The following is a 26,198-nucleotide window of genomic DNA, read 5'->3' as shown; positions in this document are numbered from 1 at the left end:
CCCACGAGGGATCACCTAGGTCAAATGCCTCCAAATGCAGACTTCTGGCTGGTCTGAGCCGTGGCTCGCTGTAGGACCTGGCCTCCTTGCCAAGGTCTGGTCCTCGCTGACTGGCGTCCCCGGGTTCCCCCGGCCCTAGGGACCACCTCTTTGCTCCCGGCGCCTTCCTTTGGGACAGCATGTGCTTCTGGGTATTAATAGCACTACTTAGCCTTCCATGTAATTAGACTAAAGCACAATCATGGAGACTTATTTTCCTGCAGAAATTGACTGCGTTGCAATTGCTCTTTAATTTATGATGCCCTGAAAAATTAATGGAGCTGAAATCTCAGTTATTTTCCTTGGTTCTTTCCTGTGACTCTAAGGAAAGAAAAAGGGGAGGAAAAATGGTTTCGTGGTAGTTATGAAAGGAATGAGGAATTTGAGGGAAATTAATAATGGACAATAGGGCCTTGGGTTTTGTTTTTTTGTTTTTTTTTTGTTTTTTTAGGGTTTTATGGTTTTCAAAGCTCTCTAACTTCGAAGAAGTGGGATGGTGTGGTGGCACCGCACCGGCTCTCGATTCCCACAGACCCAGTGTGTTAGGCTGGCATCTGCTCACCTGAGTAACACACAGCCCCAGACCTCAGTGACGCCCAGCAACAAGCGTTATTGCTGGTTCTCAGGCCTGTGAGTTGGCTAGGGTTCTTCCACGTGCTGCTGGGACAGGCTATGCACGGCTCCTGGCCAATGGTAGGGTTCAGGTCTCCACGCCTCTCTTGTTCTGGAACCTGAGGTCCCCGGGGGACAGGCTGTTCTCATGATGGAGGGCGGAGGCCCCGGGGTGGGGAGGGGGGCAGGGAAAACCACCCCAGTAGAGTTGGCATGTCTGCTTTGACCTGGATCACACACTGTAGGCCAAAGCAAGTCACCTGCCAAAGTCAGAGTCAACAGGGATGGACACCAGTATTCCGTTGGGAAGGACTTGCTGACTGGGGCAGAGGCAGACGTTCCCCTCCGCTTTCCTCCCAGGTGCCTGCCCCTTCCCCCAGCAAACACTCTGTCCTCCCACCCTCAGACCTCCCTGTCCCCCTGCTTTCACTTCCCCCCTTCACCGGGCCATTGTAGCCTGGGGTGCTCTGAGGCTACCTTACTCAGAGCCTGGGCAGCCTTCCCAGGTGAGACCCCGATGCGGTGGTTTTTCTTTCAAGGCTCAGCAAACTGCTGGGGTCCTGGGATCAAAAGGATGTGAGAGCCGAGCGGTCCCTTCCCACACCAGCTCTCTGGGGACCACTGGCGCCAAACTGACCTGCCTGGTTTCCTGTGCTCTGGGGCCTGCTTGCAAGCACGGCCCTGGACACTTACCTCTAACACTGTTATGTGTTACTCTGCTCGCCATCAAGAACCTCCTCTGTTTCCCAGCACTGTGAGAAATTAATCTGAGCCTGGGACTGCCTTCCAGAAACTTAGTAGGGAAGAAAAGACACCTTGGATGACCAATCTGGGAAGCCTTCCTAGAGGAGGGGGTTTGAGAGAGGTGTAGAGAATGGATCGGGAAGTACATTTACTTTTTAACACAACTTCAGAACAGTAGAGAAGATTGCACAAGCGATTAGAGAAAACCGAACACTCACAATCCTCCAGCCTAAGTAAAACTGTGTTTGCGTTTATCCGCGGTGACACAAAGTAGAGTGGCTGTCAAGGCAGGGAGGGGGTGGGGGGCCGGCAAGGGTTCCCCTAAGAAGGGGCGGGCAGAGGTGTTGGTTCACAGCGGCTGCCCTGAAGGTCAGTCAGTAGCTGAGGATTCCCCACAGGGCTCCAGACGTCAATGCCCCGCCTCCTCCCTGACCTCAGACTTCAGAATTGGGCAGGAATTGGGCAGAAATCGGGCTTCTCTGAGTAACAGAACAATCTCATGAGCCAGGAGAATCTTACACCTCAGTGTGTGTTCCTGTTTGCCCTGATCCTTGTCTGACAGAGCTCAGGGCAGGAACGAGACTCCATGCTGGATAATTTAAGCAGAAGAAGGATTTAGCCTGGGGCACTGGGTGTTCTCTAAATTGTCCAGGGTCTAGGGGAGGGACTTCAGGCTGGACCCCCAAGGATCCCTCCCCAGAGACTTAGAGCTCTCCCACCTGGGGAGCCTCTACCTCCCATGTCATGAGGGGCAGGACCGGGAGCCCCACTGGACTTACCAAGGTCAGGGACACACAGCAGATGTTGAGACCCAGGCATCTGCCTGGCAATGTTCATGGAGCCTGTGGCCGGCCAGTGGGATGCAGGGTCCGGTTGCTGCCTCCACCACAGCCGTCCCTCTAGCCTCCAGAGCTGAGGATGGATGCTGCAGCATGTCGCCGTGACCTTGCTGGCCAGCAGGCATGGCCCTAGGTAGCCACCTTCACCGTCCAAACCTCCCACGAGTACATCTCTGACCCAGAACTCCAGCTGCAAGGGAGTCTGAGCGGGGCTGGATTTTCACTTTCCAGCCTGTGTGTGATGAGGCGCCCTACAGCGAAGGAGGGAAGGATGCTGAGAGCCGACCACCATGCTCAGCACACCGCTGAGAGCCTGGGCCGTTGGCAGAGGACAGCACCTCTAATAATTGCATAAGACCTATCGGCACGCATGTCTGTGAATGACCTTCCTCCGACCTCATCCTGCTGCTTCGCCTTTGTTTCTCCCTTGCTCTGACTTTCGAGCACTTCATCTTTGTGCCAGAGTAGCTCTGGTAGGCCACCTCCACTCCTTTCCTGGACGAGCCACCTGGAGTCAGTCAGCCCTTCCACAGGACATCAGCGTGCGGGGTCCGCTGCAGCAGCTAGGATGTCCCCCATGTGTTTATTCTTGTTTATTTGCTGGTGTTTGTCTTTTATTAAGTGGAAATATTCTATTTCTGCAGCAATTGATGGTGCATTATAAAATCACCTCCCACGAGAGCAAATTGGAAAGGCTCCAGCACGTCCCGGGGTGGGCGTCATCAACGCAAGTACATCAGTGGGGACGGCAGCCATGATGCCATCCATTAGCGCGGAGGTTTTATTACCAGCCTCCCATAAATTGATGGCTGCACACCCATTTTTTATTTGCTTACTATTTGAGGATGGGATCTGTTCTCTCCCGATCTGTAGATGGGTAAATTAAGGCATGAGGTGGAGGGGGTCCTGGCCTGGTCACTCAGATGGCCCAGAGAAAGAACTAGAGGTGACGTGGCATCCTTCCCGGGGGACCCCTCAACCACTGGGGTGTCACACTCAGGTCCACAAGCAAACACTGCGTGGCCTCGAGTGGCTTACTTACCTCTCTGAGCTCCCATTCTTTCATCAGTAAAGGGGCAACGGCCCATCTTATGGTGCATGCACGTGCGTGTGGAATAAGTGAGCAGCCTTTGACAAGCTCTTAGCTCAGTACCTGGCTCCATGAACAGCCATACCTGCTGCTAGGCTCTCCCACTGAGGCCCTTCCAGAGATTCAGTGCCACCAGCTGCTCGAGCCACAGCTATTTATTGAGCACCTACTGCGTACGTGCCAGGCATGACTCCACGTGCTTAGTAAGATGGATGAGTTCCTCGTGCTCCTGAATCTTACGTTGCAGGGGATGAAAACTTTCCAAAAAGCCCCTTTTAAATATTAAAGTGATAATTTCATATCGTGCACCCAGCAGACATGGCCTGGCACCCGTTTTGTAGATAAAGCCTCACCGGCACATAGGCAAGCCCATTCGTTTCCATGTTGTCTCTGGCGGCTTGCTTGTTCCAGGGGCAGAGATGAGTAGTCAGAACAGACACTGCATAGCCTACAAAGCCAGAGATATTTACTGTCTGGCCCTTTCCAGAAAAGTTTGCCAGCCCCTGCCCTAGCATCAGATTTGTCCATCCGTTCGGCACACCCAGCGGCGATCAGTCCGGGGCTAGGCTGGGGGAGAGGTGAGCTGCACAAACTTTTGCAGAGGAGCAGGAAACAAAACCACCAAGACGGGGAAGAAACTAAGCAAACAGCTCTGGGGTTCAGGGGGTGGGAGTTCTCTCAGCAAGTGTGAGGCTGGGGGGTCAGGAGAAGCTCCCAGAGATGCAGGCAGCGGACCTGGGCCTGTGGTAGGGAGGGAGGGAGGACACCAGAGGTGGAGGTGGTAGGAGGTGGGCTTCTGGCATGGGCTGTGTTGTGTCTCCCCCAAAAGCTGTATGTGGAAGTCCTCACCACCCCCCCAGCACCTCGGATGTAACCGTATTTGGAGATGGGGCTTTTAAAGGGGTATTTAAGTTAAAATGGTTCATCTGGATGGGACCTGGTCCATTAGGACAGATGTCCTTACAAGAGGAGGAGATCGGGATACAGACACACACAGAGGGATGACCACATGAAGACACGGGGAGAGCATGGCTGTCTACACCCCAAAGAGGGCAGCCTCAGAGGGAACGAACCTGCCATACTGTGGTCTCAGACTCCCAGGCACCAGGACGGGGAGAGAATAAGGCTTAGGCCTTAAGCACCATCCACGGTGCTTTGTTCTGGTGGCCCTGACACCCACGATGCTGACAGATGCTCAGCTTCCTTGTGGAGCAAAATCTCATGGTCTTGGGCATTCTCTTTGTGCTGCTGACAGCAGGGCATGGTGGCTTAACACAGGAAACCCCCACGTTTGTTAAGAACAGGGACAACGCTCACTGTTACCACGGGCTCACAAACTCCGGAGTCACAGCCATGCAGCACGACTCTCTCCAGGGTCTGTGGTTGAGTGTCCGGCAGGGACAGCCGTCCTGAGGTGGAGCGTCTTCTCATGGGACACAGTGGTTAGGACGCCATGGTTAGGATGATGTGGTTAGGACGCCATGGTTAGGATGATGTGGTTAGGACGCCATGGTTAGGACACCGTGGTTAGGATGCCGTGGTTAGGATGCTGTGGTTAGGATGCTGTAGTTAGGATGCTGTGGTTAGGATGAGGATAGCTCACTGAGGTGGGATGCACCAGGTCTTCTTTCTACAGCTGTGGGGAAGAAGGAGCCACGAAGAGAGTCTACCAAGGGTGGTGGAAGAATCCAGAATGTGGGACTTGAACCTGTGGCCTCAGAGGTAGGACGTCTACTAGAAGCCAGGTAGCAAGGACGAGGCCCCAGATGGAGGTGGAAGTGGGCTGAGGAGCGCAGGAGGGTCCTGGAGATGAGGAGCAGAAGCGCCAGGGCTCCCGGTGCCAGGTGGGTGACAGCACTAGGGGGCATATCCTAGGGCACCCCTCCTCCAGGCCAGAGTGGGGCGTACAGCAAAGGGATAGCACTGTAGCCCAGTTATCTCCTGGGCCTTGAGCCCTGACACAGGCTTCTCGACCCAGTGGACTGGGTTCTGAGCCTGGCTCTGCAATACCAGGGCCTCTGAGCATTGACCTTGGCCAAACCTTGACCAAGAGGTGACTTCAGACGGAGTCTTGAACACTGAATGAAGACAAGGAAGGGCATTCCAGCGAGATCGAATGGCAGGTGCAGATGCTCAGAGGACCCCATGAGACACATTAGCAACACTGTCACACAGGAGCCCAGACCCGGGCGTGACAGGGACATGGGAGGTATGGGGGGGATATATGGGCCGGGCGGCCCAGGCACCCTGAGTGCCCATGATAGGAGTGTGGGCTTTATCCCAAGGAAGGGCTTATGGCATCCCCTGGAAAGTGGCAGGAGAGTGACGTGGTCAGGTGTGTGTCCCAGAAAGATCCCGGTGGCTGTCTCATGGAGCAAGGGCTGGGTGGGAGGGCTGAGGACTGCAGGCAGGAGGCCCAGAGGAGGGGTGCAGGAAGCCACAGAGACACGGGTGGCTCAACAGGGTGGAGAGGGGTGCAGTAGCTATGGGTTAGGTGGAGGACGTTAGCACATTGGGAGCCTGTGACTTACTGGGTGTGGCATTGGGGTGGTGAGGACAGGCCCGGGGTCCTGGCCTTGGGAGCTGGTGGGTGACTGGCACTAGGCAGGGCTGGGGTGGGCTTCCGGGATGGGGGTACCTCTGCCCACACTGAAGGCCAGGACGGCACAGGGCTGACGCTTGAGGAGCCCCAGTTTCCCTTCTGAGATTCCACAAACCCTTCCTTCGTGAACAACAGCAGGAATGACACTGTGACCTCACTTGCTCTCCATTACTTGGGGCCCTGATGGGGACAGGCTGGGTCAGATGAAGGCCAGCAGATGTGGGCTCCAATCCGGTGACTGTTGTCATGGTTATTAGACCCACTTCACAGATGGAGACACTGAGGTCCAGTGGCTGGCGTTGGCCTTCCTTCATCCTGAGGTCTGGCCGTGAAATTGCTCTGCTTAACTGACTTATTCTAGACACGTCTTGAGTGCAGAGGAGTACAGGAAGGGGCATTCAAATCACAGAGAATCCAAAGCTGGCCTCTGCCAGCGAACAACCCCGGGCAAATCACTCAGCTGCTCTTAGCTGCCATTCTCGATCTGCAAAACAGGTTGATAAAAGCATCTGATTCACAGAGATGTCATGAGATGGTCTGAGAGGGGACATGCTTGGCCCGCGCCCACGCAGTCAGCTCTCAGCAGCTGCCGGGGGTTGATGATGACATCCCTACATGATGCCGACAGGATTCGTGGGGCACATAATTAGTCCAACCGCTTTGCAGTGCATGGGATCAGCGCACACATCCCAGTAGGGCCGGGCTCTGGATCCCCGTTTTAGGAAAGTGGGGGACTGAGGTTTAGGAAGCTCTGGGAAGTCACACAACTGTGTACTATAGAGTCTCTTGGGAGCCAGGGCTATGGGACCCCATGATCTCTCAAGTCACAGACTCATCCCTGCAAAACATACCATCTTATAGCTGGGGAAACTGAGGCAGGCACAGCAACTGTAAGCCAGGGCTCAGGGGAACCAGGTCTCCTCTGCCCCCAAGCATAGCTGGCCTCTCAGCCCGGGAGTGACAGCGGAGTGTCCCCGCCCAGCCCTGCCTCTGCAATGGAACGCTCGGGTCTCTGCTCCATGTGGGACGTGTAGGATTCCTGCGTGCATCCTGCTTCATGGGTGCAGAGATCCCTTAACACCCTCATGGCCCACCCTGCTCTCAGGAGTGGAGTGGGTGCTTCAGCGTTCCCATAAACCCCACCCTCTGACACGGGAGGCTGGCCAAGAAAACTTGGCAAAATCACAAATGAAAGATGCTGGGGACCTCGATTGTAGACCTGCCCACATCCCAGCTTGGGGGGAGGTGGGGGACAGCGTTCGTTCTCGCCCCCAGGCTGACTCGGGACAGAGCTGGTGGGAGAGGGGTGGGAGGGACAGACAGGGCTCCTGTGTTCCAGGACCCCCGCCCCCACAAGTGCCTCATCTTACCAGCCACGTGCAGCCTGGCAGGCTCGGCTGGGCCAGATGTGTGCTCTGCAGGGTCCAGTGCGATATGAGGAATGTTTGAGAGTCAGGACAAGCCTTCCTCCTGCAGTCTCTCTCAACCTGGCCTGGTGGGCTTCTTTTATTGCTGGAGTGACACACAATGTTACCTTAGTCTCCAGTGTGCAACACAGTGACTGGGCAAGTCTCTGCATTATGCTATGCCCTCTGCAAGTGTAGCTCTCACCTGTCACCAGGGGACAGTGTCCCAGTACCCCTGACTGTGTCCCCTAAGCTGTGCCTTTCTTCCCCACCAAGGTGGGCGCCCACAGGGAGGGGTGGGGGGCAGGCTGTCATGGCGCTTTTTATGAGCTATTTAACATCACACAGCCCTGTGCCCGGGGACACTGGTGCAGCGAGTGCAGACCCTCCCAGGCTCCCACGGCCCCGCCTCTGGACTCAGCCCGCAGGGGGCTGACCCTGACCCTCCCCAGCCCAGGCCCAGGCCTCCTCAGAGTCTATCCCAGGAGGTGGTGGGAGGAAGGACCTTGCAGGACCCCAGGCTCTGAGCCCCCCAACCCCACCGCCCGCCAATAAGCTTATTGTTTCATCGGGTTTCACTTACAAAACTCAGATTCAAAGACACATATATTAGGAAGTTCAAGTTGGTGGCCACAGAGCGTTAAACCCAAGCACAGGGCCCTTGTGAGCAGAGGCCCCGTGCTCTTGCCGTGACCGCAGACCCCAGGCACCGAGGGCTCTGCTGTTCCTGCGTGGATGTGCTTTCACACTGCCTGCCCTTTGCAGACCCTGCGCCCTCCTTCTCAACACACACCCGGCCTCCAGCCTCCCACACCCCCATCCCTGCCCCCCCCCAGCAGCGTGTCGTCAAGTCCCTCCTGGACAGTGGGGCTCGGGGCATCTCCTCTCGGGGGTCTGCCCAGCCGGTGTCTCTCGGTTCCTACCAGCTGGCCTGGGGGCCAGAATGACTCTTTTTGGAACCCCTACGCCTGACCCTCGGCCTCTCGGCCTCTCGGAGGTTGAGTGCGGGGCTTGCCTGGGGCATATTCGTCATCCAGGGGAGATCACCCCTGACTCAGAAGAGGCTCATCCTCAAAGCATGACTTCTGTCTCTCTTCTCTCTGCCCTGAAGCTCTACGTATCATCGGACCTGGGGAAGAAGTGGACACTTCTGCAGGAGCGAGTGACCAAAGACCACATGTTCTGGTGAGAGCCCCCCCCACTGGGGACCCCCAGCCCTGAGGGCTGGGGCTCCCCTCTCCTCCCCACAGCCCCCAGCTCAGGGCTCCCACCTTCTCCTGCCTCTGACCCCAGCCATGGACCTCCTCACCCCAGGGGGACCTCCAGAGTGCTCTTTCCGCTCTGCTGAGACTGGAGGAAGTGGTGGAGAGTCGAGGCTTGCTGTCCCTCAGGTCACGTGTGCACCCGTGAACCAGCTGTGCGCCTGACACGGGCGCTGGCCCCTCTCTGAGCCCCCGCTTCCTCCACAGAACGAACAGGTGCCAGTACATCAGGCTGGCACAGTGCCCAGCACACAGTAGGCCCACCACCCGTCTCCCCTCCCCACCTCCCCTGCCTCCCCTGCCTCCCCCTCCTCGCCTCCCCTGCCTCCCCCTCCTCACCACCCCTCCCGCTCCGTCCTCGCCTCCCCTGCCTCTCCCTCTTCACCACCCCTCCCACTCCATCCTCGCCACCCCTGCCTCCCCCTCCTCGCTACCCCTGTCTCCCCTCCTCACCTCCCCTCCTTCTCTCCTCCACACCTGCCCTCCCTCTCTCCTCCACACCTTCTTACCCCTCCCCCTTCCTCCTCCCCACCTCCCCTTCCTCGCCACTCCTGCCCCAGGTCCTAACTCAGCCCCCGACTAGCTGTCCCCCTCCCATGTCCCGTGGCTTCCTCACCCCTGCCTGCCTTGGCCCCGCTCTCCTGCCCTATCCAGTGCCTGGGCTCCCCTCCCACACTTGTGTTATCTCTTGGGAGCCACTCAGTGATCCCTCTGAGCAGTGTTCTAGCCTCATTGCACCAGTGAGGAAACTCTGGTGCTCCAGAAACGTCAGCGGGCTGAGTGGAGCTGGTGGGGGATGAGTACTTGAGGGGCCCGTGGGGGGTGAGTACTTGAGGGGCCCGTGGGGGGTGAGTACTTGAGGGGCCCGTGGGGGGTGAGTACTTGTGGGGCCCGTGGGGGGTGAGTACTTGTGGGGCCCGTGGGGGTGAGTACTTGAGGGGCCCGTGGGGGGTGAGTACTTGTGGGGCCCGTGGGGGGTGAGTACTTGAGGGGCCCGTGGGGGGTGAGTACTTGTGGGGCCCGTGGGGTGTGAGTACTCGCCCACGGTGCTCGCGGGCAGTGGAGGGGGCGGAAGCTGGGAGAACCGCTGGCTCAGGGCCCACGTTTGCCGTCCACCAGCCATGACCATGGTGCCTTCTTCTGCCTAAACTGCCCTTGGAGAGACGTGGCTTACACGTGTGTTCTTCCCACCAAATGGCTCTTTCTTGCACTCGTGCACACACCCTCCTAGCCTTTCCCCTTCTTAGCTCATTTGTACAACAGACTGCAGACAGGCCTTCTCAGTGGGCCACAGTCCTGTCCCCCCGCAGAGAAGCACCGTGGCAATAGTTCTCCTTTCCCTCCCTTGCGCTGTGTGTCGCTAACCACACAGGGAGCTCCTTTCCGGGCTTATGGCCCCGAGGCTGGAGGGAAGCCCGGGTCGCTAAGCCTGGATACCAGCTGCTGGCCTGTGTGCCTTCCGCGGGTGGGGGAGGGCCGGCTTCCTGCCTTGGAAACCCGAGTGGTCACTGGCCTTGTCACTGATGCCAGCTGTCGGCCCCCAGGGCCCCCAGGAGGTGGGGAGGGGCGCAGAGGTGGGATTTCCGGACAGCGGGCCCGAGAAATTGGCGGAGTGGCCGAGCACTGCGGTGCCCCGGGTCCCAGGCCGGGCTGGGTGCTCCGGAGATCCCTCGGGCCGGAGAGGCAAACCTGCCCGCAGACAGTGTGAGGTAAACTGGCACTAATTCCAGCATTTTAGTATCTCGGGCAAATCAAATGATTTCTCCCCCAAGTTGCTCAAATTGCCCTGAGTTGTTACGCGTGAGAGATAATCAGGCCAGACACTTGGCCCCTGGGGCCCGGGAGCCTGTCCTGGAATGCGGTGACAGGCAGCCATGGGTCGCCTTCTTGGAAGCAGTGAATAACGCTGTTTTGACAGCGTTTCTGAGGCACTCTTTGTCCTTGAACTGACAGCAGGAGTGGCCAAAGCCCGCGTTCTGTCTGAGGCTCGGACCCCTTCATGCTTTGGGAGGCTAAACAGCAGGCGAGCTCCTTAGCGAGATCTTGGGGGCCCCCGGGAGGGGCAGCCCGGGGGCAGGAGGTCGGCTGCGTTCTGGGCCCACCAGGGGCACTTGCTAGCTGCCCTCCCTGTGGTGTCTCAGCGGGCCTGGAGCAAAACCATAACAGCTCCCCCCACCCCCCGGGAGCTGCCATGTTGTGGACATTGACCATCTACCAGGCCTGGGGGTCTGCATGTGTCGTCTTCTCAGACCCTGATTGTCTTCCCCTCACGTGACAGCGGGGGAGACTGAGGCTCAGGGAGGCTCAGGCACGTGTCCGAGGTCATGCTGCCCATGAGCAGGGGGCTGCCTCTGCCTGGGGCTGGGGCCGAGCCAATGGACGCTGGGCCGGGCGGTCTGCTTGCCTGCTTTCTCCAGCCACCCCCGTGTCTGCTTCTCCACCCGGGCCCGAGCTGACCCACAAAGCCTCAGCCTCCCTCTGCCTTCAGCTCAGCACCTGCCCAGGTGTGGGATGAGTGGCAGGCTGTGGAGGTGGGCTGGGGAGACAGCTCATCCCACTCCAAGCCCGGGTCGGTGCAGAGTCTTGGAGGGTTTATCAGAGCTTCCGGTGGCATCCAGCAGGCCTGAAAGCTGACTCCCCGTGTCCCCAAAGCACTGCGCTCTCCAGAGATCTGCCTGCCCAGGGGTCATCTCACACGTCTGCTATTTCTAAGCAGTAGACCAAGGACCTTCCCCACAGGCCATCTTTGGGGACCCCAACGAACAAGAAGGTGCAGGGGTCAACACGTGTCCTTCCCTGCAGGGAGCCGGGCTGTATCTGCGGGGCTGGACACACAGCCTTGAATGGTCTTCAAAACCCATGACCAAGGGGGTCTGGGCAGGGACCCCAACCCACTGGGCCCCTGTCTGGTCCAGGGCCTGGCGTGGGCTGCTGGGGCTCAGTCGTGGGGTGCTCCAGCGGGAGAGCCAGAGGATCAGGGGGCTGGGGGCACTGCTCAGTGGGGGGCAGGTGCAGACCGAGCAGGCAAGTGCGTCTATGCAGGGGTGAGTGGGTGAGTGAGTAAATGAGTGAGTGAGGGAGTGAATGAGTGAGTGAGAGGGAGGGAATTAATGAATGAGTGAGGGAGGGAGTCAATGAATTAATGAGTAAATGAGGGAGGGAATGAATGAGGGAGGGAATGAATGAATTAGGGGGGAGTAAAGGAGTGAGGGAGGGAGTCAGTGAATAAATGAGGGAGGAAATGAATGAATGAAGCAGGGAAGGATGGAGGGAATGAGTGAAGGAGTGAACAGCAAGCCGGTGTCACGACCGCACCCTGCAGATGACCGGTGGTCACACTAAAATCCCGTTGGCCGGCTGAGGACCCGTCAGTGCCCCTGGTAAAGGGAACAATGTCTCTATTCAGAAAAGAGAGAAAAAGGTCAGGCAGGTGACCTCGTTCCTAGGAGCGCACGGGTGTTCTGTTCACAAAAGCCTGAATCAAACCTCACCTTGAAGCAGAGACTACTTCGGGGCAGAGTGGCTGGTGCCTCGGGTTTGGAGCATCGGTGGACTGCAGGGGTGCCCCACCCCTAAAGTTTCTCTCAGTTGGAGAGCGTGCACTTGACTCGTGGGCACAGGACGCTGTGCTGGGTGGGTGCTGGGGTGGGCCCTGAGCTGTTGGCCCCGACCCTGCCTCCCCGGGAGGATGCTGCCCACGAGCTGCGACCCTAGCATGCACCTTCGTCTGTTCTTCTCGGGTCTCGGTGAAGGCTCCGTGGGCGGCCACAGTCCCCGCTGAGTTCCGGGCGCTGCCTGAGCCCTGGGCCCATGTCGGCAAGGGAGGGGCCTGCGCTGTGGCATCTCGCGGGGCAGGGAGCAGCGGGGTGAAGGAGAGGGAGCCTGGTGTGAATCCCGGCTCTGCACTTAGAGCTGTGCACCCCTGGGTGGGGCTAGGGGGTTGTTTTGCTCCTCTGAGCCTCTGTTTCCTAATTTGCAAGATTAGGGTGATATTCCCAAGGCCTGCCTAACCTCCTCAGAGTATTTTGATCATAAACAAAACAAAAACAACAGTAAAGATGCAAGGAATGTGAAGGTCTTTGGTAAAGGAGGGTCTTCTATAGAGAGTATCATAAAAAGAAGAGTACCAAGTGAACCCTCGAGTTCTGGCTACCTCCCCAGGAGCAGGTGGGGAGGACTGTGCCCTCAGACCCATGCAGTACGAGCGGCCCCAGCCCCGGGAGGCCATGTGGCTACCTGGGGCTCGGGGGCTGACGCAGGCACTGGGAGGGGGCTTGGGGACTCAGGTCCCAGCGCCAACCCCCATGCACTCTCTTCCAGGGCTGTGTCTGGGGTGGATGCTGACCCTGACTTGGTCCACATGGAAGCCCAGGACCTCGGAGGAGGTAAGCCGGGAGGGGTGCATGCACCCAGTGTCCCCTGGTGTCCTTACATGCCCCTGTTCCATTCCTCGGCTGGCCCCGCACAGCCGACCTCACTATGTTGTGATGTGGTGTAACTTTAAATGTGCTTGTTTTCCAGCTGGGGATAAACTGAAGTCAAGGAGCTCTGCTCCAGTGGAAAAGTCCATTAAGAGGGTGACTTATTCTGGCCCCTGAGCATTGAGTGTTTCCTGCTCACTCTGCCCCCCACCTCCATTGCTAGTGAGTGCGGAGGCCAGGTGGGGGCCTCTGATGGCTTCCCTTTAATGGGGCAGGGGCCTGGCCACCCCAACCCAGCTGGCTTCAGGCCAGAATGCGCCCGGGGCCTTGCATGCTATGAGAAAGATCCTCTGTGCTCCTGACGGAGGAGCACTGGCCCTAGAACTATGGAATATTCTAGAACCATGGGGTCTTCCAGGACATCAGAGCCGAGAGGACCGTTATTCAATAAGTGCTTGCTGAGTCCCCTGTGGACCAGGCCCAGTGCTGACCCTGCTGGGGACACAGGTGAACAAGACACAGCCCTTCCCTTTGCCTGGTTGGGGACAGCACAGGTGCCGTCCACACTAGAAGCCACGGGACCGAGTAGCAAGGGGGGGAGGAGCACGGAGCTGGCCACCCCAGGGCTGTCTCTTCTCTGACCGCGTAACCCTACAGTTGCCGGGGCCGTTAAGCCTCCTCCTGCTGGGTTTCTCTTCCAGTGAGACCTCTGTAGGTGCACATTTAACAAATGGTGGGACTTGACAAGTGCCAAGCAGTAGAGCTCCTTGGGTAGGACATACTACGTGGAAGGCAGATTCAGGGCCAGGCCACGGAGAGGCCCGGCTGAGAACAGAATCACTGGCGTCGGCTCCCAGCCTGCCATGGGCCAGCTGCACGACCCTGGGGAAGTCACCTCTCCTCCCTGCTCCTCGGTGTCCTCATCTGTGAAATGGGTCAATGCACACATGGTGCTCAGTGCAGGGACGTCATGGGCGAGCGCTTGCTGGTAGTGGAGGGAAGCTGCTATGGGTCCCTTAACCTTTTCCAAGCCCTCAGCTCTTTTCAGGATCCGCTATCCTGTGGGGAGGTGAGGCAGGTGTTATGGTCACTTGCTTCTGCTTCACCAGAACAAAGCTCAGAGGAGTTCCGGGCTTGCCCGTACTCATAGGGTCATAGGCCGGTGTAGACCCCAGCTCCCACCATGCTCCACCCACAAATCCGAGAACATCCCAGGCCTCGCTGAGGGTGCTATGGGGACTGACCCCCATCCCCACCACAGGGCTCAAGGCAGCAACAACGGGGGTGGTTGTCTCTCAGGGTACACCCACATCCAGCGAGGAGAAGGGACAAGTCGGCACCGTGGATGGGGGGGCCATTTTCACACAGTGATGATTTTCCATGACCTGCCCTCCTTGGGGGGCGGAGGAGCCCTTGGCTCAGCAGCTGCAGACCCCCCAGAACTGATGTGCCACTGGAGTGGTGTCCCCTCCCCTAAAGACCACATGTGTCCCCCTGCTTCCCGACACCTGGTGCCCCCACCCCAGCCTGGGAACCCCATTAGAATCCAGTCCAGCCAAACTCAGTGGCATGGCATCCGGACCTTCTGGTCCCTCCGCCGGTTGTCACTCACCTACCCCTTACCCTGCCTACCCTAGCCAGCCTGAACTATGCGGTCACTCCCCAAGCTCACTTTGCCGGCCCTCACCCCCTACTGGGAATACTCACCCCATCTCTCCATCTTGGGTTTCTTGTTGTCCTTGGACCACCTTCCCTGCCAGCCACCTTCTCAGTGCCTGGGCTGCGGTCACAGCTCTGCACACCGCGCCGCACCTGGAGCTCTGTGGGGCTGGGGTGGGGCCTGATCGAGTCACCTCTGTGTCCCCAGGGAGCTGCTGAATGAACCAGCACGTGACCAAATGCCAGCTCCCCTGAGGCCAGGGCCATTGTGAGTGAGTGAGCGAGCGAGTGAGAGAGCAAGCGAGTGAGTGAGAGAGTGAGCGAGCGAGTGAATGAGTGAGTGAATAAGTGAGTGAGCGAGCGAGTGAGAGAGCGAGCGAGTGAGTGAGAGAGTGAGCAAGCGAGTGAATGAGTGAGTGAATGAGTGAGCGAGCGAGTGAGAGAGCGAGCGAGTGAGTGAGAGAGTGAGCGAGTGAGTGAATGAGTGAGTGAGCGAGCGAGTGAATGAGTGAATAAGTGAGTGAGCGAGCGAGTGAGAGAGCGAGCGAGTGAATGAGTGAGCGAGCAAGTGAATGAGTGAGTGAATAAGTGAGTGAGCGAGCGAGTGAGTGAGTGAGTGAGCGAGTGAATGAGTAAATGAGTGAATGAGTGAGTGAATGAGCGAGTGAGTGAGTGAGCGAGTGAGTGAAAGAGTGAGTGAGAAAATGAATGCGTGAGTGAATGAATGAGTGAGTGTGTGAGTGAGTGAACTAATGAATAAATGAGTGAATGAGTGAGTGAGGGAGTGAATGACTGAGTGAATGAATGAGTGAGCGAGTGAGTGGGTGAGCCGGTGAAGGAGCTCGTGAGCAGATTGTTGACTTTGAATCAGGCTGGGCGAGTCTTCCCACCCCTGCCCAGCAGGCGAGCCCAGGACAGGAGAAATTCAGTGCTGGCCGCAGGGAGTGGCCCGGCCGTTTAGCGGGGAAGCGGACGGGCTTCAGGAGCGAACAGGCACGGCCGTGCTGACTGTGGGCCTCCATGCCGCTCTCACTCGGTCCTCACCAACTCATGGAGGTGGCGTGATTACCCATTTCACAGCAGAGCACGTGGGACCGAGGTTATCCTGCCACTGAACGCGGGCGTGGGTCTTCTGGCCCCGAGGCGGCCCTTCGGCACTGTCCACGCCGTCCAGCCAGCCGGGGCTGTGGGCAAGACGTGCTCCAAAGGCGCTGATGACTCAGAGTGCCTTTGTGGGCTCCCTCTGGTGCCCGAGGTTAAACCCTGCTGCCGCCCCACAAGCTGGGAGGAAGAGTTGCCTGCGTGGGTAATCTCGCTCCCCGCCTTGCTCAACTTCCCTGGATCCCCCAAACCCTGGGAAAACAGGGCTTGAAATAAAAACAGCGGCTGCCTGCGAAGTGTGCTTTCCATTTTGCCTGGCTGTAAATATTTGCAAAGGAATGAAAGCGTTTGCCAAAAGTTAGGGGAACAAAGGACATTCGAGTCCCACCCACACCTGCCCCCGTTTAGGTAGACGAGACTCCAGGGGGTGGGAGGGGTCCCGTGCTCTGATGGACACTGTGGGTGCCCCCCCGTGGCCCTGTGCTGTCCGTTCTGTGGGTGATTGCACGCACCCGGCACAGGCCACTTGGCTGGTGTGGGGTGACCCGCCCACAGTCCGTCTGGGTCCCTCGCAGATCCCTCTCCCAGGGAGACAGAGCCTGGGTGTGTCGCCTGAGCTGAGAGCGAGGTGTGGCGCGGAGCCGTGGGCAGAAGGTGGATGAAGTCCTGTGCTCACATCCCGCTCTCACCGGCACGACTTTGCCCAGGGTCAGTGGCCCTTCCCCATCAAGGGCCAGCTACTGGATGCTTCCGGCGTGGCGGCCCTAGGGTCTCTGCCGCAGTGGACTCTGCCGTTGTCATCGGAGAGCGGCTGTCCACGACCCCCAGAGAAGCAGGTGCAGCTGTGTGCCCCTAAACCTCCCTTCACAAGAAGCTGGCGGCTGGGCAGGTGACCCGGCTTTAGACACGTCACCTGACCTCTCTTGGCCTTAGTTTTACCATCCAGAGGATGGGACCACGGTAGGACCGTCCCGAGGATGCGACTGGCACATCGCCGCCACGGCTCGGCGGCAGGTGCGATCACGGGGCAGGCCCTTTGAGCCTCAGCCGCAGGGACAACCCCGCCGCGGCAGTATCCGGCCGAGCCCAGAGCGGGCCGGCGTTTCTCGGCGTCCGAGGCTGTGTCTGGCTCCTCCCGCGGCCACAGTCGGAGTGCGTGAGATTTCACGCGCCGAGTGCTGGCTCTTCTCTCCCGCAGGGTTTCGCTATGTCACCTGCCAGATCCACAATTGTTCCGAGAAGACGCTGACGGCTCCGTTCCCCGGCCCCATTGACCACAGTTCTCTGACCGTGCAGGACGATTACATCTTCTTTCAGGTAAGGCTGCTTCTGGGCGTCTTGGCGACGGGCAGTAGGCGATGTGGAGAACAAGCCGTGCCGGGGAAGATGGAATTGCTCACACAGGAGGCAATAAAATGGCTCTTTGACTTTCAAGGGTTACTCCATTCGTGATTTCCCCCTCCGGGGTGGTGGTGGCCGCAGGTAACCCACAAGTCCCCGCCAAACCACAGCCTCGAGGCAGGGATGCTCCTCCTCCCTTCTGCCCATCAGGGACCTCCTGTGGCTTGGGGCCCCCAAGCCTGAACCCAGTTTGCTCCGTTTTGTTTCACTGACTTTGGAAATGATAGGGGCTGTCTCTGGTCATTGCCCTTGGCGGCCAGGCACCAGCTGGGTACAGCCCAGCGGCCAGGACCCTGCTGCCTGTACACACAGGTACTCAGGTCCCAGTTGGGACCACCGTTAAATGACATGTGGTCTGACCATTCAGAAACTCCAGTGAATAGCTGGTCATACCACTTCTTGATTACTTCCACTGACGAGGAGCTCACTCCTTCCAAAACAGCCTATCCATCTCCTGGATAGCTCAAATCTTTAGAAAGTTCATCCTGGCACTGAGCCAGAGTGTTTCCTTTCCTCCTATCTGGTGGCCCCTGTCCTGCCTTCTGGGACCCCATGAGACACGTCTAAAAGCTCCTATGGAGAAGGCTCCCCACCACTCCCGGCCTCTTCTTTGCCCTGTCTCAGGAATGTTTCATTATGCCAGCTGTCCTGTCCACCCGCGAAATAACACCAGGCCCTCCTGGGGAACTGGCAGGGGCATCACAGCCCATTAGAGCAGGCCAGCCAAGAGGATCTTGTCCCTGTTCTTCTTTGGCCTCTGTGATATCCCATGGTTGCCAATCTCCTCTGTGTGATTACACACTCTAGTCCCTGTCCTTGGGATGTCCATGTCTCTTTCTCTGCCTGGCTAACTCCCGCTCTCCTTCCAAGACTTAGTCATGCATCACCTCCTTCAGGAAGCCTTCCCTGACTTCCATCTCTACTTCAGGCCCACTGGCTGCCTCCACAGAGCCCTGTGTCTTCCTTGGTCACAGCCAGGCCACATGGTGTCATCCTTTATTGTCTACACCAGACTCTATAATCAGGGGGTGGGCTCTACATCTATACTAGAGGGAGGATGTACACCAGGGGAGCCAGGGGGCGGCTGGGTCAGAGGCCTGATTGTAGGGTGGAGCGTGGGAAGAGATGGGGGAGCATGCAAGGACGCAGGGCTCTCTGTGACTGAGCATCTGGTAAGTCTGATCTGGAAGGAGCCAGGCTCACCGAGACCATAGGCAAGGCTGGGACAGGGCACCTGGTCATTTCTGGGGTTTGCTCTGTGTGTGCTCAGACAGGGCTGTGGTGTGCCCTCGGCTTTGTCTCCAGCCTCACGGTCACAGAGGCCTGGTCTGACCTTGGACAGGCATGCCCCACCCCGTGAGCACGGGCAGCCCCCAGCACCAGCTCATGCCATCAGGGGCCACGGGTCTCCATCAGGCTCCTCTACTTACTTGGTCCCCAACTTTCTCAACAACTGCCCAGGAACGCTGTTCCTGACCCCCAACTCAGAGGTCACCTGGGGGCTGCTCCCCTGCAGACCCTTATCTTGGGCGGGTTCCCTGCAGGGAGCCCACAGGAAACACTGGGAGGTAGTCCTGCCTGCCCTCCTCCCTTCCCCTCCTTCCTGGTCCTCGGAGGATCCCGGCCCAGTGCCCACCGACCCCTCCCGCCGCTCCTCCCCACCAATGCAGTATGCGATGAACCCGGAGGTCCACTTCCCGGGCCCCCAGTCAAGGCGCCGAGTGGCTCATGGTGCTGGTTTGTTGGCTGAAGCCAAGCTGTGGGCCAGGGATGGGACCTCACCCTCCAGAAAGAAGGGTCTGGGCCTCGGGGGACAAGGGGCACACAAGCGGGGGTCTGAATATGATGGTGCCACCGGCTGGCTTGGGGAAGAGCCATCGTTCCACCTCTGAGCCTCGATTTGCTGACCCATAAAATGGGCCTGATAAGCCCTGGCCACCCAGAGGCCCGGATGGACGCCGGCTGCATTCACGGCGGGGGAGAGGCCCTGTGAGATCCGGCAGAGGACCTGCCGTCCTGGGAAGAATCACCGTGGTTCAGCCTTCTCGGCCTGCTTCTACTGGTCAGCCCGGCCGGAGGGGCCAGGCGGGCGGTTCTCAGGAGGTAGGCAGACTCCCCTGTGAAGGGTGTTGCTGGGTTCAGCGCGATCCTCTCCCCGGGCAAAAGTCGCATTTGCGTCTCAGGGATGGCAGCGTTTTTGCTCGCCCCGCAGCCTCGGGCCTGAACCACGAGCCCCCTCGTCCCGTGGCCTGCCCTTAGCAAGGCTGGCCCCTTAGAAAGGTTTGCAGGCTTCCTCCCTTCTGCACCACCAGCTTCCTTCATCCCCAGCTCCTGGCAAGAATGGACCTGGCCTGCCCTGGCTGGCTGAGCATCTGCCCAGGGCTCCCCAAAGAACACGATCTTCTCAAGGCTGAGGCCAGGAGGCTGCCCAGCCTGTCTGCACCTTCAGCACCATTCCCGGAGCTCAGCTGCTGGCAGGCGGTGCTCTGAGAAGGGGCACCGACTTATCTCGGCCACTCTTTCCAGCGTCCTCCCTGACCTGCTAAGCAGGTCTGTCTCTGGGCTGCGTGGCTCTTCTTTCTGAGGAAGCAGGGTGCCCCCTCCTCCAGGAAGTCTGCCTGGCCTCTCCCACCCCAGGGTGCTCTCTTTGAGCTCCCAGGAGCCCCGTGCTTCCCCCATCCCAACACCACCTGCTCAGGGCCGCCGAGGGCCAGACCGCACAGACCTCACAGTCCCTGCCCTCGGGATGGAATTACCTAGAGAAACCTGGTCAGCCTTGTAATCGCAATGCTTTGCACACTGTGGGCCTGTTGTAGTTTGTTGACTTGTAATAACAATTCCTACTGGGGCCACGTGCTGCCCCACGTGCTTCCCAGATGCTAATCCCCACAACTGCCCCATCACTTTGCTTCTGATCTTGTCCTCCCCATTTACCGGGGGTGGGGGTGGGGGGGACTGAGGCTCAGAAAACTCTCCCAAGTCCACGTGGCTCCTGATGGCGGAGGTGGAATCTGAGCCCAGGCAGTGACGCGTGATGGCCTGTGCTCTTAGGCACGGCACTGCGTTGCCACGAACACACATGTGTACGCACACACAAACACACAGAGGACTCCTTCTCACACATGCATGCATAGAATTCACTCCCACGTGCATGCACACAGTGGACACACACGTGTGAGGTTACGTGTTCACTCACACGCGTGCATGGTCCGCACACCCACACACATGCATACACATGGTGAGACACAGAGGTCATCCATCGTCCCCCCCACACCGGGCTACCGCCCTCCCCCAGCCCCTGTTGGCTGCCCCCTTGTCCCTCTCCTCCCACTCTCTTCTCCTTGCCCCATCCAAGAGAGAGCCTCTCTTTTCCTGGCTCGTCTGTTATCGCCCACGGAAGACGAGTGACTCATCTCCATGCTCGGTATTCTCATCTTTACAATGGAAGCGATTGCAGTTTGTGGGGCTGGTTGTCGGGAGACCAGATGAGCGGCGCTCAGGACAGCGCAGCCACGTGGACCATCTCAGCACGGGTCGCCTCTTGTCTCGATTCTCATGCCTCATGGCTTGATAGTCGTCTTTTGTGGTTTGAGTTTACCTTTGGCCAGTCTCTTCCTTCACCCAGTGCTCTCCCTAAGAAAAGTTCTGGGGAGGAGAACTTCCCACTTTGTTCTGTAATGTGGATGTAGGGACACAGGTGCTGAGAGAGCATGGGGACAGAGGTTGGTTCTAACAGAGACATGGAAGGGGAGGGGCATTTGGTGTGGGGCTTTGAAGGATGAGTAGGAGTCTGTCCATTGCAGGCAGAGCAGGTCTAAGCAAAGTAAAAGGGCATTCTCACCAGCTGAAATACAATTTCTAGTTTTTCATTTGTGAGGACCTGGCTTGACTGGAAACTCGCTTCTTAAAAATGTGTTTTTTCCCTGCTGTTAGGCAACCTCAACAAACCGGACCAAATACTACATCTCTTATCGTCGCAGTGAATTTGTCCTGATGAAGCTGCCGAAGTATGCACTGCCAAAGGTAAGAGTCGTTTCCCCTCCCACCTGACCCCGTGGCTAGGTCCCGAGCCCACACTGACTCGTGCCCAGTTCCATCCGGTCATAGGGCCTCGGCCATACTCTCCCCTCGGCCCGGTCTGCCTCTTCCCCAAACCCCTGCACACGAGATGTTTCAGACAAGACAAATGTCTCTTATGAGGGCCTCTCCAGGCCAATCCAGGCCTTGGTTTCCCTCTTGCACCCTCATCCTCCTCCTTCCTGACACTCGGGGTGCTGGCGATCCCCTGTATCCATCTCCTGCTTTCGTCTGGGGTTTGCAGGGGAGGGGCAGTTTCTGTTTTATTCACCTCTGCATTCCAGCTGCCTAATATGGCCACGGACGCATAGTAGGTACTCAGTTAATGCTACTTCCTTCCCCTTTGTTGGGCAGGCAGAGAAGGGGGATGTGGGGGCTGCCCAGACCCTGCCCTAGCCCTGCCTCAGGACCAAACTCCACAGTGCCCTCCCTGCTGATGTTGTTCCCAGGTCCCAAAGGAGGTGATGGACATTCAGAGAGGCTGAGTAACCTGTCTGAGGTCACACAGCTAATAAGGAACCAAAGGTGGTCTGAGACCAGCCTCATGCCACATCTCCCTCCAGAGGATCTTGGATGGCCCACTTCCCAGGACTCCATCCCATGTGCTTGTGATTGAGAAGCACAGATGGGAGTAGTCCTTCCACCCCCACATATTTATTGAGCATCACGTATAAGCTAGGAAGCATGCTAGGATCTGATGCTACAGCTCTGGATCAGATACCCCAGTTCCTGCTCTTGGTGGGTTTTCAGCAAGGAAGCAGGCGGAAAACCAAGTAGACAGACAAATGTATGAAATGATCTCAGGTTGTGCTTTTCTCTGTGAGGGAAGGAGAGGTAGAGGCCGGGGGTGATGGGGTTGGGGGACATCACTGAGGGAACGTTTCCTCTGAAGTCTTAAGGTGGAGGGAAAGCTGTGCAGGTGGAGGTCTGGGCTTGTGCAAAGGGCCTGGGGCAGGACGGAGCCTGGCTGTAAAGCAGCGGGTGGGGGTGGGGAGAGGAGATCTTTGCTCTGGGCCCTGCAAGGCCGGGGGCCACGCATTGTTGTAAAGCCCCCCACACCCTCGCCCGTGCTGGGCTGCCCTGGGCAGCGGCACACCTCTCCTGAGCCAGGAACAAGGCAAGTACTTAAGGGTTTTCTTTAAAACTTCAAGAAAACTTTTTAAAACTTCTCCTTAAAAAAAGAAAAGGAAAGGGGATACAATGGAAAGGAAAAGAAAGAAAGAAGAAGAGCAAGTTGCAGAGATTAACTCCAGGCTTGGCTGAGCCAAGAAATGAAAAGCTAATGGGTTCATGTAGGGCAAATGCATTGGTGTCCCTGGGGGTGAGGGGTCCTTTCAGCTTGTAGGGTTTTCCTTCCCCCCAACCCCGGGGGGCTGCAGCATCAGAAGCGCCCTGTGTCCTGGAGTTGGGGAGGGGGACACCTGGCACGGGGGCGGCTGGACCAGCAGCCAGGCCATTTCTGAAGGAGTTCCAAGGAGCCGAGGGCCCCAAGTCATGACCTCTGTGGCCTCGAGAGCTGGCCTCATTTCCCTGGACCTCAGAGTCCTCGTCTGCAGAGGGGATGAGGTGGCGGTGCGTGTTTCTCAAAGTCACCGGTGCTGTTTGCGGAAAGCACCCTGCGTGTGGCCCACTGCAGCTTCCTTCGTCCCCATCTCTGGGGATAAAGGGGGTCATTGAAAAGAATCTTGAGGCTCTGATGGAAGACACAGCCTTTGCATCATCAGTGGGTGGCAGGAATGAGACTCCTACAAGTCCCCATGTCATCGGTTTCAAGGGAAGACCAGGCCCACATTCGGATCGTACATTTGCGTGGGCCCTAAGTGCGCTCGCCTGGGGCGGAGTCTGGGACCCAGTGACAGGCAGCTGGGGACGATGGGCAAGCTGGGCTGCTCTTGGGAGCACTCCCCCGCACCCCTGGAGACCATATATCATCTTGCTGAGCACTTTGCCCAGCCACACAGCAGGTCTGCTTCCTCTCCACCAAGTTCAGGGGAGCGGCCAGACTGCAGTGTTTCCCATCAACAACTGTAGAACTGGCTAGTTGAATTTCCCAATCAGATTTTGCTGTTCTTCGGTGAATTTAAATATTTGTGTAGCTTGGCACCTCCCACCTCGCCACTGGCCACGTTAGAACAGATGGGTGTCAACAGAGCTTTGCCCGATTTCATGTTGGATCCATTCTTTCAACATTCCTTCTACTTCAAAAGGCATGATTCGTACCATTCTACTGTTTTAACTCACCTGTCTGTGGAAGCTAGAATAGGTGAACAGGTTTTATTATATTTGCCAGCATCCTTTGCTTGAATTACTTACTTGTAATGATTTTTTTAAAAAAATACCACCTTCCTTAACAGAGAAAAAAATTGGCAAAGCTATAAACAGACAAAAGGAAAAAAATCCAAATAACCATCAATTATATGAAACCATTCATACACATAAAGTAAATGCAAATTTACTTTCAAGTAAAATATTCCTTTATTTGTAATAACCTTTACACAATAAAATGAAACCCATAAAACATAAGAATGAAGGAGGAAGGGGCGCCTGGGTGGCTCAGTTGGTTGAGGGTCTGACTCTTGGCATCGGCTCGGGTCGTGGTCTCATGGGTTGTGGGATTGGGCCCTGTACTGGGCTTCCCACTCAGCAGGGAGTATGCTTGGGGCATTCTCTCTCCCTCTGCCCCTCCCTATGGGCGTGCTCTCTCGCTCTCGCTCTTAAATAAATAAATCTTTAAAAAAAAAAGAATGAAGGAGGATGGGACGGCACGGATGGTGGTGGAGCGTGCCAGCCCCCCATCTTCTCGCTTAGGCAACAGTTGCTTCTGCAGAATCAGTCCAAATCACCTGTTTTAGAACTCTGGAGTCTATTCAAGGGCTTGCAGCCTCCAGGGGAAGGTTTGGACAGTAAATCAAGGTTAATTTCCACAATTTTAGCTCTTCCCATGATAGCCCCAGCACGTGCCCCCCCCCCGCCCCAGCCTTGTGGCAGACAGCTGTGCTCATGGGCCCGGAGCAGCTTGCAAATCACTTGCAGGAGCCAGGGTGGCTATGGGGACCTTTTTCTCTGAATACTGGGGATCTGCACTGGGGGTAGATTGCTGCTTCTGCTCACGACGGTACAGACATCCTGGTGGGCCAGCACCAGCCGAAGCAGTTTCTGAGGGATTTAAAGGACCAGAGCCTGCTTCCACCCCCCCCACCCCCTTGGACATTTAGGGACCATGACATTCAAAAGCAACCAGTCGTATGTTCAAATTTAGAAAAGGCACCATGCATGCCCAGGGAAAAGCTCAGGCTCACTTGAGTTTCTACCTCAGACTGATCCCTGGTACAGAAACAAAAAACAACACACCCTAGGGAAGGGAGAGAACCAGATTTCCAGAGTTACCACATTATTAGATTACAGTGTCCACTTTTCAACAACAACAAATTATAAGGCATAAAAAGAAAATATGATCCAATCAAAGGAGAAAAAGCAACAGAAACTATCCTTGAAAAGACCAGATGGTGAACCTACCAGACAAAGACTTTAATACGACTCTCCTAAAGATGCTCAGAGAGCTAAAGCAAACTGTGAAGCAAGTCAAGATAACAAGGTACAAATGACCAAAATAGAAGTAGCCAAGACATAGATTGAAAACATAAAAAAGAACCCAAAATAAATTCTGTAGCTAAAACAAACAATAATCGAAATGCAAAATTCCCTGGGTGGATTGAAAAGCAGGTTTGAGCAGACAGAGGAAGGACTCAGAGAACTTGAAGGTGGGACCATTGATGTTAAGGAGTCAGAGGGACAGAAAGCCAAAGGATTGAAGAAGAGTGAGCACCATCTGACGGGCCAGCGGGACAGCAGCAAGTGAACGAACACATGCATTGTGGGCATCCCAGAAGGAGAGGAGAGAGAGATGGGGGCAGGGGGATTGTTTAAAGAAGCAATGAGGTGGCTCAGTTGGTTAAGCGTACGACTCTTGATTTTGGCTCCGGTCATGATCTCATGGGTCGTGGGATCCAGCCCTGTGTCAGGCTCTGCACCCAGCACAGAGTCTACATGAGTTTCCCTCTCCTTTCCCCTCTCTCCCTCTCTCTCAAATAAATGAAATCTTTTTAAAAAAAGAAGCAATGGCCCAAACTCTCCCAAATTAATGAAACACATGAATATAAATGTCTAAAAAAGCCTGATGAACTCCAAGTAGTGAAACACAATGAGTTGCACACCAAGATGCATTGTAATCAAACCACTGAAAGACAGAGAAAGAATCTTGAAAGCAGCAAGACAGAAGCAGCTTGTCACATACAAGGATCCTCAATGAGGTAACCAGCATATGAATCACACTTGGGCAAAGGCCCCAAGGTACACATTTTTAAATGTTAGTATCAGGTCTCTCTAGGGACGGCATTGCTGGCTACTTGTAGCTGGACCTGAACAGTCTTTCCTGGTGACAAGCTTCTTGGTTCCAGTCACTTCTGCATGTTAGATTTAAGTCTATAGACAAAGGGCCCCAGCTCGTGCTGCCAGGGGCCGCCCTGATTGGGAGGTGCATGGTCGGGGCTTCACAACACCGCATCCCTCTTCTGCAAGGCCCCTTCTTTTGTCCGTATAACACAGGGGAGGGGCGAGGAGGGTAGGGCAGGGGGGCATCAGCACTGCGTCCCACCCAGGCAGCCAGTCCTTCCCTCTGCTGGAGGCCACGCCCCCCTGGACAGAATAGAGACTCGGTGTGTTATTAGAGAAACAGGCTCACCTGTCCACCCCTGCCCTACTACCAGGTGGGAAGACATAGGGAGAAGCATCCCCCCAAAGTGCAGCAGCCCTGCACGGGGCGGGGCCGGAGGGGACCACCTCTCCTCTGCAGGTGCTGGCTGGCATGACCTGGCCTCATGCGTCCATCCTCAGCGCCTGTGTCTTGGCAGCTGTCTTGCCAGCAGGGCAATAAAAGTTTTGGGGT

The 26,198-nt window shown here is 56.9% G+C and overlaps 1 protein-coding gene across 2 annotated transcripts in view; it reads left to right on the top strand.

The window, feature by feature from the left end:
• The window catches only part of SORCS2 (sortilin related VPS10 domain containing receptor 2), a 454,863-nt gene that overhangs the window by 380,416 nt on the left and 48,249 nt on the right, over positions 1-26,198 (top strand). For both annotated transcript variants that reach the window (XM_078068347.1, XM_078068348.1), the window contains exons 5-8: positions 8,444-8,517; positions 12,915-12,979; positions 16,974-17,092; positions 21,110-21,199. In XM_078068347.1, coding sequence (XP_077924473.1) covers positions 8,444-8,517; positions 12,915-12,979; positions 16,974-17,092; positions 21,110-21,199 — 348 coding nt within the window. The remainder of the gene's footprint in view (positions 1-8,443; positions 8,518-12,914; positions 12,980-16,973; positions 17,093-21,109; positions 21,200-26,198) is intronic.

Source organism: Halichoerus grypus, chromosome 3, assembly GCF_964656455.1.
Source record: "Halichoerus grypus chromosome 3, mHalGry1.hap1.1, whole genome shotgun sequence".
Taxonomy (NCBI): domain Eukaryota; kingdom Metazoa; phylum Chordata; class Mammalia; order Carnivora; family Phocidae; genus Halichoerus; species Halichoerus grypus.
The sequence above is the reverse complement of the archived record's forward strand: the minus strand, read 5'-3'. Positions and strand labels throughout refer to the sequence as shown.